Source organism: Garra rufa, chromosome 7 (genome assembly GCF_049309525.1).
Source record: "Garra rufa chromosome 7, GarRuf1.0, whole genome shotgun sequence".
Taxonomy (NCBI): domain Eukaryota; kingdom Metazoa; phylum Chordata; class Actinopteri; order Cypriniformes; family Cyprinidae; genus Garra; species Garra rufa.
In genome coordinates this window covers 17,153,632-17,166,947 of record NC_133367.1, presented here as the reverse complement: position 1 = coordinate 17,166,947, position 13,316 = coordinate 17,153,632, and the positions used below count along the sequence as shown (strand labels likewise).

The 13,316-nt window shown below is 41.6% G+C and overlaps 1 protein-coding gene across 1 annotated transcript; it reads right to left on the bottom strand.

Annotated features, from left to right (window-relative positions):
• Positions 1–457: 457 nt before the first annotated feature.
• Positions 458–12,914, bottom strand: LOC141337814 (uncharacterized). The gene is made up of 5 exons (XM_073843403.1): positions 12,763–12,914; positions 4,469–4,804; positions 3,978–4,310; positions 2,582–2,715; positions 458–2,344 (listed from the first exon to the last, which is right to left on the bottom strand). The coding sequence occupies exons 1-5, from the start codon at positions 12,851–12,853 to the stop codon at positions 2,285–2,287; spliced, it is 954 nt and encodes a 317-aa protein (XP_073699504.1). The 5' UTR covers positions 12,854–12,914; the 3' UTR covers positions 458–2,284.
• Between the last annotated feature and the right edge of the window lie 402 nt (positions 12,915–13,316).

The window sequence follows — 13,316 nt, the reverse complement described above, 5'->3', positions numbered from 1 at the left end:
GGGAACTAGGGTTACCTACGTAACCTGAGACGTTTTCTCTGCATTGTTCTTCCAGCAGGGGTCACCAGTGTGTGGCGTTTCAAACCATTTGAAACAGTGAATAATTTTAATTGTTTCAGTTGATTAGAAGTTTTGAAACGTCTCATAACTCCCATAGCAACTGTCTGGAACAGGAGCCTCATGGGGAGGAAAAACATCCAAGTCCCAAGCCCCCTTCCCCCAATTGCATCCCATGCGCCGCAGCATTGGCTGTTCACTGCTCTGCGTGTTTGTTCACTACTGTGTGTGTGCACTTTGATGAGTTAAATGCAAAGCACAAATTCCACACATCACGCGTCTCTTTTTTCCTATCCTTTCCTTTGGCTTTGTTTATTTATTTATTTATTTATTTTTACAGAGGAGCCAGTGAATGATACGTGTATGCAAATTAGAGTAGCAGCAGCAGTACAGAGGACATTCGAACAATAGAGCAGGAAAAAGCACTGACAGCAAAAACAAACACAGTTCACTCATCAACCATCGCATTACAGAAGGTCATAGTAGAACATAAAAACTATTTTAAACTTGCTAGTGAAAGTAGTGCATCAGTATTGAAGTCATTTATAATAACTCAATTCAATATTAGCTTAGTTATTTCTGTACCACAAAATATTTAAGAGACAAATTATACAGCCGGTATGAATGAGCCATGTTTTTAATAATATTTATCACAAAAACACAAAGATTTTTCAAATTGTTTCTGAAATAGTGTTTAATAGGTTTTTCTTCAAGGCACTTTTCTATTGGCTGATGCAAAGGCGAGGAACGCAGAAAGAAAAAAAAGGCTAAAAATATTCTTCCCAGAGTGCAAAACACACCATATTTATCATGATCAAAACAGCTTATTAAAAACAAACTTTTGTGTTAAGAAAACTATGACATTCATTTCCACTTCAAATTTGGTTTAAATCTGTAGCTTTTTGAGAGACGTTTCGCATATTAGCTTTGAAACTTCAATGACATTTCTGAAAACATTACATGGAATAAATAACAATCATGATACACCTCATGAAACATTTTCAATGAGCACCAGACAAAAAGACCAATCCAAAAACAGGAACAATAGAACAGAAGTGTTGCTAAAAGAAAAAAAAAAAAAAAAACCCACAAGTAAATCATTATTCAAACCATAAGTCTAAAGCTTAAGGCTGGACTGACCAGAGCAATTAATTGAAAGCAATCATCTTCATCAAACCGTGATAATATTCTACAAGACAAACACACCAGCAAAATATAACAGTTACATGAGTTTTGAAAAAAAAATAAATAAATAAAAAAATCACACTCAACAATCACAGCTGAATATAATTTAGGATGTACCAAAAGACATCTCCTCCAAGCCAATAAATAAAATGAAAAAATAAAATAAAAATAAATAAATAAATAAATCACCAACTCATAAAATGTCACAGATAATTGGTTTACAACTACAGGTAAAAAGACTGGATGTTGCAATTTCACTGTGACTAATTTTTACATATTTCAGTGATATAGCTTGCATTCCCACACTTGGCCACATCATGTCACTTTCACTTCATTATCAACTATGCACACATTTGTTTTAATTGTGCTTTAACATTCTTCCTGACAAACAACATTAAAATGTTTTTCAAACTTAAGTAACAAAATTCACCACAGTCTGTGTCATGTCTGCATCAGTTACAAGTACTAAACATCACAAATACTCTCTGCAAAGTGTTTCACCCCAATTTTAAAATAAATAAATGTATTTCCAAGCTTCTTATGGCCGATTTTGCTTCCAGTGTAGCTTGTGGAAGGTGTTTTCTGATGAAGACTGATGACTAAGGGATAGTGTTGTTTAAACCATAAACATAATAACACAACATTTTCCAGAAACAACAAGAATACCAGTAAAACCACCTACAGTAATTTAGTGCAGACTGTCCTCCAGTATGGGACTGTGTGTGAGAAGGAAAATCTTGGTCATAATGTGATAACACAGTCAGTTCTGTCAGAATGTAAGCAGGTAAGCAGGCAAGACCAAATAATTGAAATGTCAAACCAGAACGGTTCTAGTGCAAGAAACAGTTGACATCTGGATTACTTCAGCAGCCTTCATAAACATTTAATAAATATCCCTCACTGTTCCATTGCTAGTAGCATTTTGCTACATTTTAATCCTTTCCTAATTCTCTTTAGTGTCCCTTTCAATTAAAGTATTGGAATTCTAAACAATGACACATTGTTTTATCGTCAGCCTCAGCCTGAGCCTGATTCAAGGATGTTATGTGTCACTCAAAACAATGCTGTTCAGATTCGGTGGGGAGCCATTAACATCATTGTCCTGTAAGAAAATACAGATTCACAAATGGTAAAAGTAATGATGAGGATTGATGCTTTAGCTACAAATAAATAATTTACTAGAGACTCTGAATTGTGTTTTTCATGTGGCCCGTACAGAGTTTTTTTTTCTGCTTTCACTAAATATTTTACACAGTCTTCTGTGATTAAATTAATAACAATAAAGAACACTGTGGACATTTATGATATTTATGTTAAATCAGCTGTATGAATTACTTACATTCTGTGCTGTCGGTGTATATCCTTTGCGACAACAACAGTAGTAAATCAAACCAGCAGTTACACCAACCACCAGCAGAACACCAACACATATTCCTGCTACAACAGCTGATGACAGACCTGAATCTGGAACAGCTAAAGATAGACAGTCATTATTACTACAGAGTGAATGATAATCCAACCAATATTTAGCAATACTTTTGACTTATATTTGCACTTTTACATTGGTCATCAGTTGTATGATAGTGATGCAACTGATACATGGGAAACATGAAACAATGCTGACAGACCCCCGTCTGTGTTCCTGTGTTCCTTTTATGGTCACTTCCTGTTCTTGTTTGGTTTCACGCAACTGTCTTTTTAATGAGCTTGTGTATATTAGTTCTGTTACGTACCCTGCCCATGTTCTTATATCTGCCTGCCATCAAAGTAGTCTGTGCATTTCATTGATTTTAGACATCTCACTGACTGTTACACTTCACCCTGGACTGAATTTCCCATGTGCAATTGCACGGTTTGCATTTTCACCCACATCCAATCAGGAACTGTATAAATACTAGGTCACCTCAGTCACTCACTGCCGAGTATTTTCGATTTTTTTTTTTTTGCAGTGCATTGCATTGCAGGCATACAAAGTGTTTCCTTGTCTCTGATCTCCTGCCTGTCTTTTTGGATTACCCTTTTGCCTAGCCCCCTGGATTACATTCGCTGCTGTTATTGGACCCTCGTATGTTTGAATTACTCTTTTGTTTTGCTCTTGTTATATCTGTTTGCTGTTGCCCAACCCTCTGCCTGTTTATAACCATGTGTGTGCTTAACATAAATAAAAGCTTGCATTTGGATCCGCCTGCTTCTCGCTCTTCTCTCATTGTAACAAGTTCCTGTTTGTCCCTTGTGTTTTGTCCAGTCTTGAGTCTTATTATGTCTTTTAACTCAGTTTCTTGTATTATGTTCCAAGTGTATTTCTCCTCTGTTTTTGGTTATTAAAGAATATTAAAGTTTGAATCTCCTGCATGACCACTCTTTGAAATAAAGGCGCTTCACGGTGCCATAGAATAACCTTTTTTTATATATATATTTTTTGTCTAAATGGTTCCATAAAGAACCTTTACCATCTGAAGAACCTTTCTGTTGCACAAAAGGTTCTTGGTGGCAAAACAAAGTTTTTCAGATTATAAAAAAGTAAGAAAGAGATTGTTATTTCAAGAACCTTTGACTGAATGGTTCTTTGTGGAATCAAAAAAGGTTATTCTATTGCATCGTTGAACTTTTAAAGCACCTATATTTTTAAGAGTGTACTGTGACATATCAAGTCAAAACTCCTCTTTTTTTAACAGTCCACATCCCAACATGTTCCTCAACAGAAAATGCATTTAATTACTAAATTCTACACTTACCAGTGACAGTGACATTGAATCTCTTCCCTCTGGTGATGCTGAAGTTACTTTTGATAATGGTCATCTGTAGTTTATAAAGTCCAGCGTCTGTGGTTCTGGTGTTCATGATGGTCAGAGATCCAGTCTGATTGTCCAGCTTCAGTCTGTCTCTGAATCTCTCTTTACACGGATCATCTGTACAGATTTGACTCGGATCTCCAATGATTTCAGTGATGAGAATCTCATTAAAATACCACATCATCACATCATTTGGGTTTTTTGTTTCACCAGGATCTAAAGTAACAGATTCTCCTTCTTTACTCTGCATTTCATCTCGTTCAGCATCAGAAGCACCTGAAACACAAACCAACAGATGGTGGAGGATCTTTTAGTAATGATTAAAAATATATACACAACATGAAAGATTTATGAACCTGACTGCAATTGCACAATCCATTTTCTGACTTCTTTTCTATCACTTCTCAAATTGTGAAACTGTAGTAAGGACTCACCATTGACAATAACATTGAAGCTTTTGTCACTGCTGCTGGTGCTACTGATGATCTTCACTTCATAAAGTCCAGAGTCTGTGATGGTGATATTTGTGATGGTCAGAGATCCAGTCTGATGATCCAGCTTCAGTCTGTCTCTGAAACTCTCTTCACCTTCTTCACACTGAACATCTGTACAATAATGACTGAGATCTCCACTGATTTGAGCGATGCGAGTGTCTTTAAAGTACCATTTAATGTCTTCTTGTTGGCTTGTTTTAACACCAGTGTAAAAAATGACTGAATCTTCCTCCAACACCGACACTAAAACTTTATCTGATCCAACACCAGACACACCTGAAGAACAAAGTTCACAAGTTCACACTTATATATAATAAACAAAGTAAAGGTTATGCGCATTTGGCATGCTGTCTGGGGGTAGAAACGGGTCAAAGGTGAGGAGTCGGGGTGGTGAAGGGATGCTGAACAGCTGCAGAATGATTGAAGGTACAGCTTAACCCTTGTGTGACCTTATGGACATTTTTGTCCATTTCAGTTCTGTTTTTTGTTACAAGTATGCCTGTGTTAATGCCAACTGCATAAATCTGGGCTCAGGTGTGTATTTTTATTGAAATTGTAATATTTCACCCTCATTTCCTTCAAAAAATCAGTTTTACCCTCCGTACAAAAAATACTCACACACAGGACCTTAAGGACAAAAATGTCCACATTGAAACCCATTCAAACTGCCTTTTTTTTTTAACCCAGGGCCATTTGAATATAAAATGATGCAATATTTGCTAATAGGCATTCATATCGGAAAGGCTTCAAATTTAAATTTTTTACTAGAATTTTTTTCTAATTTGGCATATAAAAGAGATACTTGCTTTTTTGTGTTGTCTGTATATTATAGCCTATAAAAATAATAATAATAATAATAATAATAATAATGCAGCTATAATTGTGTGGGTATGTTGGTAAGGATGTCAGAGTGTGGTTTGCCTGTGTTTACTGAAAATTTTATGGGTGTAATTAGTTTGAAAGACATTATATTGTACTGGCAATCAAAAATCCCACTCCATGTATATGAGTCACACCATTGGCAGGGTCATAGGGCCATGAGAAAACTAGGAATAAAGTCAAAGAAGGTTAATGAGCTTTGAAGATTTTTCTTTTTCACCCAAACACACATCTTATTCCTTGATTGCACTTTTTTATTTGTTATTGTTTTTGTACAGAGATAAAAGGTGAGATTGAATTTGATGTAGAAGTTCAAAAGCCCCTAAACACATTCTTTTTGTTTTCACCACCAGAAAACGCAGATTGTGTAGTCTGGTAGATTAGATACAAAGTTTGAGTGTTCACACAGCCAAACAGGTGTTCGCAAAGCCAAACCTATACATATTTGGTGCTTGAGGGCTTGGTCATTTCATTGCTTGCAAGATAAAGAGACATTACTCAGCAAAGGAAGCTCTGGAGCTAGTGTTGCCCACTGACAGTCAGCATTATGTAAAGAAATCAGCCTTTAAAGCATTACAAATCTGAAAATGAATGAATGTTTGGTAATTATGAATAGAAGAGATGCTGATGAAAAACAACAGTCAGTGAGAGTGGAAAAATATTAATATATAACATTTCTGTGGCAGTTTTTAGTGTTTTTAGTGTTAGTTTTTTTTTTTTTTTTGTTTGTTAGTTTTTTTAAATCTGAAACTTCATAAAAAATATAAATGCCTCAAAATTAATGTTCTTGTTCTTCATTGACACACCCAAGAAGCTAATAAGTTTTTCATTTTTTCATAAAAAAAACACCTGTGGAAAAACGTCTCAGGTTACGTAGGTAACCCTAGTTCCCTGAGGACAGGGAACGAGACGCTGCGTCCTGGTTAGGACACTTTGGGAACTGCTCTCAGCGTGACCGGTTCTGAAGCTCTTATAAAACAACGACAATGAACTTGACATTGACCGGCGCCAGCCCATGACGTCATTAACAAGGCGCCTACTAGTATAAAGGGGCGCTTGTGAATACATCAACCATCTTTTTGTCTGATGGAGACGTAAGTGGGGCCCGAAGCATGGCTACGAGACGCAGCGTCTCGTTCCCTGTCCTCAGGGAACTAGGGTTACCTACGTAACCTGAGACGTTCCCTTCCGGAGGGAACTCTACGCTGCGTCCTGGTTAGGACACTTTGGGAACGATATACCAACACCGCCATGCTGAGGAGTAAGTGAACAACTGACTGATTGAGGAGTCAAGAAGGAACATCACTCCCCACTACCGGCGAAATCGCTCGGGCCGACGTCACAGCTGGCTCGGCCACCCAAGCACGGAACTCCAAGGAGTGGAGGCCTGATACTTCTAAGCGAGAGTAGGCCTACCTACACTCACCGCTAGTAGTGAAGCTTACCCTTAAGCCTTCACACTAGACGGGGGTTCTGAGGAGCGGAGGCTCTAAAGAGACTCTCTAAACGAGAGAAAGCCTAGCAACACTCTGTGCTTGCGGGGAACTCTGGGAGTGGAGGTCGGAGACCTAACTACACTCAACACTGGAGGTGATCCATGAGGCTCCAGGAGCCTAAGCAATAGAACCACTTAAGTGGAGTTCTCAGGAGAGTGGAGGCTTCTGCAAGAAGACTCTCTAGATGAGAGGAAGCCTAGCGACACTCGATCCTATAAGTAGTGCTGTCTGTAGTGGAGTTGGAAAAACCCAGGGGTTTTTAGAACCAACTCTAGAATGGGAACGGAGGATAATGCGTAACCCATACCATACAGGATTTTACAAAAGAACCCAACCTTAGGGGGGAATCTTTACCACTCATGTGGATTTTAGAAAGTGCCCAAGGACTTGCGTGTGCACTTACCACTTCACGTGGGTTTTAAGGAGTGCTCAAAAGCTTCGCGTGAGTACTCACCACTTACTGTGGGTTTGAGGAGGTGCCCAGAGCATAGCGAGGGAAACACCATATAATTATCACAGGCGACAGCAAAGCCTGGAGCTTCGGAGCTCTTGTAAGAGTGGAGGTCTCAAACATAAACCCTTGTATGAGGGGAGACCTGACTACACTCATGCTTGTAAGTACAGAGGCGGAGCTTCTGGAGAACGGAGGCTTCACAGAAGACTCTCTAAAAAGAGAGGAAACCTGACAACGTTCAATCCACTAGCTCTTAGGAGTGGAGGTCTCAAATAACCCTTCAGTGAGGGGAGACCTAGCTACACTCACGCCTAGAGGTACTGGAAGCGGAGCTTCTGGAGAACGGAGGCTTCACAGAAGACTCTCTAAAAAGAGAGGAAACCTGACAACGTTCAATCCACTAGCTCTTAGGAGTGGAGGTCTCAGATAACCCTTCAGTGAGGGGAGACCTGGCTACACTCACGCTTGAAAGTACTGGAGGCGGAGCTTCTGGGGAACGGAGGCTTCACAGAAGACTCTCTAAAAAGAGAGGAAACCTGACGACGTTCAATCCACTAGCTCTTAGGAGTGGAGATCTCAATAACCCTTCATGAGGGGAGACCTGACTACACTCACGCCTGGAGGGAAAGACTGGAAGCGGAGCTTCTGGAGAACGGGGGCCTCACCAGAGGGGAAGCCCCAACACGCTCAATCCGCCAGCTCTTTACGAGTGGAGGCCTCAACGCTCTAAGTGAGGAGAGACCTGGCTACACTCACGCTTGGAGGTACTAAAAACGGAGCTTCTGGGGAACGGAGGCCTTCATAGAGACTCTCAGAATGAGAGGAACACCTGACAACGCTCAACCTCCCAGCTCTACAGAGTGGAGATCTCACACCAAATATACAGTGAGGGGAGACCTAGCTACACTCACGTCTGAAAGTACCCGGAGCGGAGCTTCAGGGGAACGGAGGCTTCACAGAGACCCTCGGATGAGGGGAAGCCTAGCAACGCTCAATCTCCTAGCTCTATGGAGTGGAGATCTCACCCAAATATTTTTAGTGAGGGGAGACCTAGCTACACTCAACGCTCAGAGAATACCGGGACTCACAGCAGGGCCCAAATGCTCAGAGCAGGGCCCTGTAGAGTGGAGGCTTTGAAACGAATCTCACAGAGAGAAAAAAGCCTGACAACACTCGGTCTTGGTGAGCGGTATTCTAATAGTCCCTAGCGAGAGATGCTCGAGAGTGGAGGTCTTACGAAAAACCCACTGAGGGGAGACCTGGCTACACTCAACGCTACAAGTACATGAACCCACATCACAGGAATCTGTAGAGTGGAGGCTTCAAGTCTGGAAAGAGAGAGCCTTAACAATACTCAGCTTTGGCAGAGGGCTCAAAGCACAGAGCACAGCAGTTAGCGAGGCCTAAGCAGGCCTACCAGCTAAATACCACGAGTATGTACTTGTAAGCGGAGCACTGAGGGGAGCGAAGGCTGCAGCTGGACGGTTCTCATGCAGGAGAACACATCTAACCATTCTAAGTCTAAACCATAGGGAAGACCAGTCGCCCGACCTACATCATGACGCCACTAGGCGAAAGGAGGTCTGATCAGCAGCAGCGAAGAGCGGAGGCTCCTACAGAAGGACTCTCAATCGAGAGGAAGCCTGCAGCACCCTGACAACGCTCACCGTGGCAGGAAAGTCTAGGAGTGGAGGTGCTAACCAACAGAGCTCATTAATAATGAGGGGAGACCTACTACACTCAACCCCCTAAATGCTATCTGGACAGAGCTGTAAGCGCCTATACAGGGTTCAAAGGTGAAACCTGGAGGTCCAGACCAGGGCTTCCGCCAAGGAGGACCTAACACTGTACGCTTCGGTGTAGAGCGAGGCTCACGAGAGCCTACCAGCTCCCAGAACTGCCCAAATCTGATAGAACTGTGAGAAATCAGCCTAGACAAGAACCTCCATAGAGGGGCATCTCGTCAGCGCAACTCTCAGAGAGAGGAGGCCTGAAAAAATCCTCACACTTAGGGGGGGGGGGGGGGTTTCTAAACTTTCCTCTCTCACTAAAGAAACTTCTTTCTTTCCCTTTTTGACACAGGGCCCTGGGGAGCGGGGCCTTCAGTGCACTGACTCACAAAGAGAGGCAGCCCATGCGCTCAACCCTGGGTTGCTCCTATCTTCTTAAAAAGAGGGTGGGGAACCTACCCTAACCTCCCGGTCTTCACACTCAGACGAGCGGAGTCTAGAGGGACTCTTACCACGGGACGGGGTAGACTGCCACACCCAGTAGGTGTGTAGACATGCATATGCAGGTATAAATAGTGCCTAAGCCGAGCTCGAAAGCAGCGGAGGCTTCAAGGGATAACTCTCAGAATGAGAGGAAGCCTGACAACGCCTAACCCCTACAGGAGTTATTTACGAGTGGAGGTCTTGGTACACTAACTCACAAACGAGGGAAGACCTGGCTACACTCGACACTCAGGGACCTTAGGAGCTCAGTAGCTCAAATACTAAAGTCTCACCCAAGCGGAGCTGGTAGACAAAGAATACGTACATATACATATACACCTATATGTCAGTTCATGTACCGGGCCAACGGATTGAATTTATCAATCTATCATCAGCCCAGCCCCAGAGTCTTAAGGGGAAAAAAGGGGTGGGCGGCCGCACGACGTGAGGGAGAAGGGAGAGGATCGTTTCCCTACGATCCCATCTCCCATAACGCACATCACGTCTCCTCTGAGACCTACCCCTCCCAGGAGGAGGGTCTCGAGTGGCCACACAAACCGCCTGGCCCTGCCTCCAGCCCGCAGGCCAGGAGGGGCCAGGCTCCCCCTGCATTCGGGTGGAGATGAGGACCGGTGAGAAATAACAGACCCCAAAGGATCTATTAGCCGCTGAGCACGACTCCGCCTCCCTGAGTCAGTCGAACATCGTAACGACGGATGTACCGAATGATTCGGAAGGCGAGACTGGCGCATCGAGGAGAAAGCACTCATCTTTCTCCCCGATGTCTGTCAAAATTCACCTACAAGCCTGTGGTGTGAAAACAGCTCAGCCATCTCCACGGGTCTTCATCCTCCAGCAGATCAGCCCGGTACGCCTGCAACACTGCCACTGCGTGCAGGCAGCACCAGCCTGACCCGCTGCCGCGTATGCCCTCAGCGTCGACGCCACCACGCCGAGAGGCAGCAAGCATATCCTCAGGCGATGGCATCGACGCCCCGCCATACTCACGCACTCACTCTGCACCAGCATAACTAACATGCTGATATAGATGAGTGCGGCTGAATATGGTTTATCCCATGCCCTCCCGATCCTAATATATAGATCAGGAGGGAATGGGATGTATATGGGGACTGGTCTGTTATGGTCAGGGTGAAATTGCTCATATAAATTGCTATGAGCAACCTCCCCCTGCACGTGCTTTCACCGCAGATCAAAGCAGACCGCAGCGCAGCTCATAACAGACAACAGCTCATCATACGCGGGGCAGGCAGGCTGTGAGAGCTCAGAAAATCACTTTTCGCCCATAACAGCCACATCCTGCTTACCTGGCTAAAACCAGTAGAGCACTTGCTGCTGTATCAAAGGATGTCAGAGATTAATACATCCTTCGCCCGCAGCTCGCCCTCGTCCGCGGCTGACGAGCGTGAGAGATTACACATCTCTTAACTCGTGTGCGCGCTTCATCTGTAACCACCGCGGGCTCGTTCTCCGTGCAGCCTCGGCTGCAACGGGACCCGAGCCGCGTAGGGCAGATAAATGTCCCGATTCCCTCGGAAAAGGGGACAAACGAGAGCGGAGTTTCCTTAGAGAGAAACTCTCACGATGGACGCGCTCTGCACTCTCAAGAACAGAGCGCGCGTGCTCACACCCAAACACATAACAAACAGGCTGCGCACGTCATCTGGTGTCAGATTTCTCTGACACGGATTCTGCACACTTGCTGAACTGTATACTCTAGGAATCATCATTCTACTCGAGCTTAGAACAAGGTACGGCTGAAGAACAAAAAGATGGTTGATGTATTCACAAGCGCCCCTTTATACTAGTAGGCGCCTTGTTAATGACGTCATGGGCTGGCGCCGGTCAATGTCAAGTTCATTGTCGTTGTTTTATAAGAGCTTCAGAACCGGTCACGCTGAGAGCAGTTCCCAAAGTGTCCTAACCAGGACGCAGCGTAGAGTTCCCTCCGGAAGGGAACATATATATTACTAATTCATATTGTTATGGCAGTTTTTGGACATGGACATTTTTGTCCATTTTGCACCTATGTGTAACTTTTTTTTTTCTAAAGAGAAGAACACACTACCATTTTCTAATAAATGATGGTAGAATAAACAATGTATTTACTGATGATGAATTGGCCAGGGTTAATTTTCTGAACTTGCTTCTCCAGAACTTTGTTGATGAAACATAAACAGCAGAAGAACATTACTGATTCACTCATCAGACAACATATATGAGTCTTATGGATCATCTTGAACAATACACAAGTTAGATCATGCCTCCAAATAATAATATCAGATCCAGCCCCGGATGCCTGATCCTGTCAGAAAATAACCACTTTCTCTGGCAATAAAACAACTAGTCAAAATTGTCTAATACCCAAACCTGTTAACAGCACATCTGGCCTGGTACCCAAAATTGTATAAACAGTCTTCTATCAGCCAATAATGCGAATGAGTAAAGAAGAGGCAGCAGACAAAGTGATAATTATAACTAATAATAAGGAGAGTTTATGGTATAATCTTGTTGTGTGTTCCAAAGCTCAGAATTCACCTGACCAGCATAAATCCAGTCAGTGTTATTACCACAAACAAAAGCAGTGAAAAATTATCATCATCATCATCCTGTGATGTTAGAAAGAAACAAAAAAAAAAACTTGAAAAAGAGACATTCTCTTGTCTCTTTCTCTGTAAGACAAACATCCCTTGAAACCACACAATAATGAAAAATTAATATGAAAAATAACAATATAATCAGCGAAGAATCAATGAAATGAGTTTATAAATGATTTAAATTGTATGACTAAATGGAATAATAAAATGATTAAATCATATATTATTATTATTATAAGGAAATGAATGAATGAACAAACAAATGAATAAATGAGTATAAAAAAATCCACAGATCATTCCTGATTTAAATGTTTACCTCTTTTACATAGATGGATTAACCATTAAAATACTTAAGAAAATTGTTACTTCCCACCACATTAATACAATGGCATATTTTTCTTCAAATATGTTTAAGCCCTATTTTGAAATCTAGCACGTAAGTGTGTCAATTACGATTTCTTTGACCTTAGCAGGCACTTTTGTCACTCTAATCATAATGTCAACACAAACCCGGATCTTTCGGTCACACATTATAAGCTCACAGAAACCGGTGAGAGATTGTAAATACAGATCTTACCTTTGACGAGGAAAAACAATATCACGGCGAACAAATTAAAGAAAAGCTTTATTTCCCAACTTCTCCCTTTAGAAAATAGATGCCTATTCATATTAATAATAGTGCTCTGTTCTTCTGCTTAAATAGAGATGTAATTTTATCAGCAGTTCAAGTGAAAGTGACATTTGATCCTCCTTTTGGAAGGCAGAGCGATGACGTAGCCTAGTGAACGTTTGCAAATATAACGCAAATATAAAATCATGAGCAGAGTCCAGCAAGAAAAAAAGGAAAATAAAATAAAAACTGAACAAAATGCAATAATTATATAATAAAAATATATAAATAATATATATAATATATAAATAATAATAACAAATGGAAATTTTAATATTATTATAACAATACAAAATAATAGAAATATAAAATTTGAATAAATAAAAATAAATAAATGTATTTCAAACTCTCCAAGTGGTATTCACGCTGGAAAAGAAAGACCTTCTTATCGATCGGTTCATTGCAGTAACCCTCAACACCTGCTGTTTAACTCCCATCCCCCCAACACACACAAAGACAAA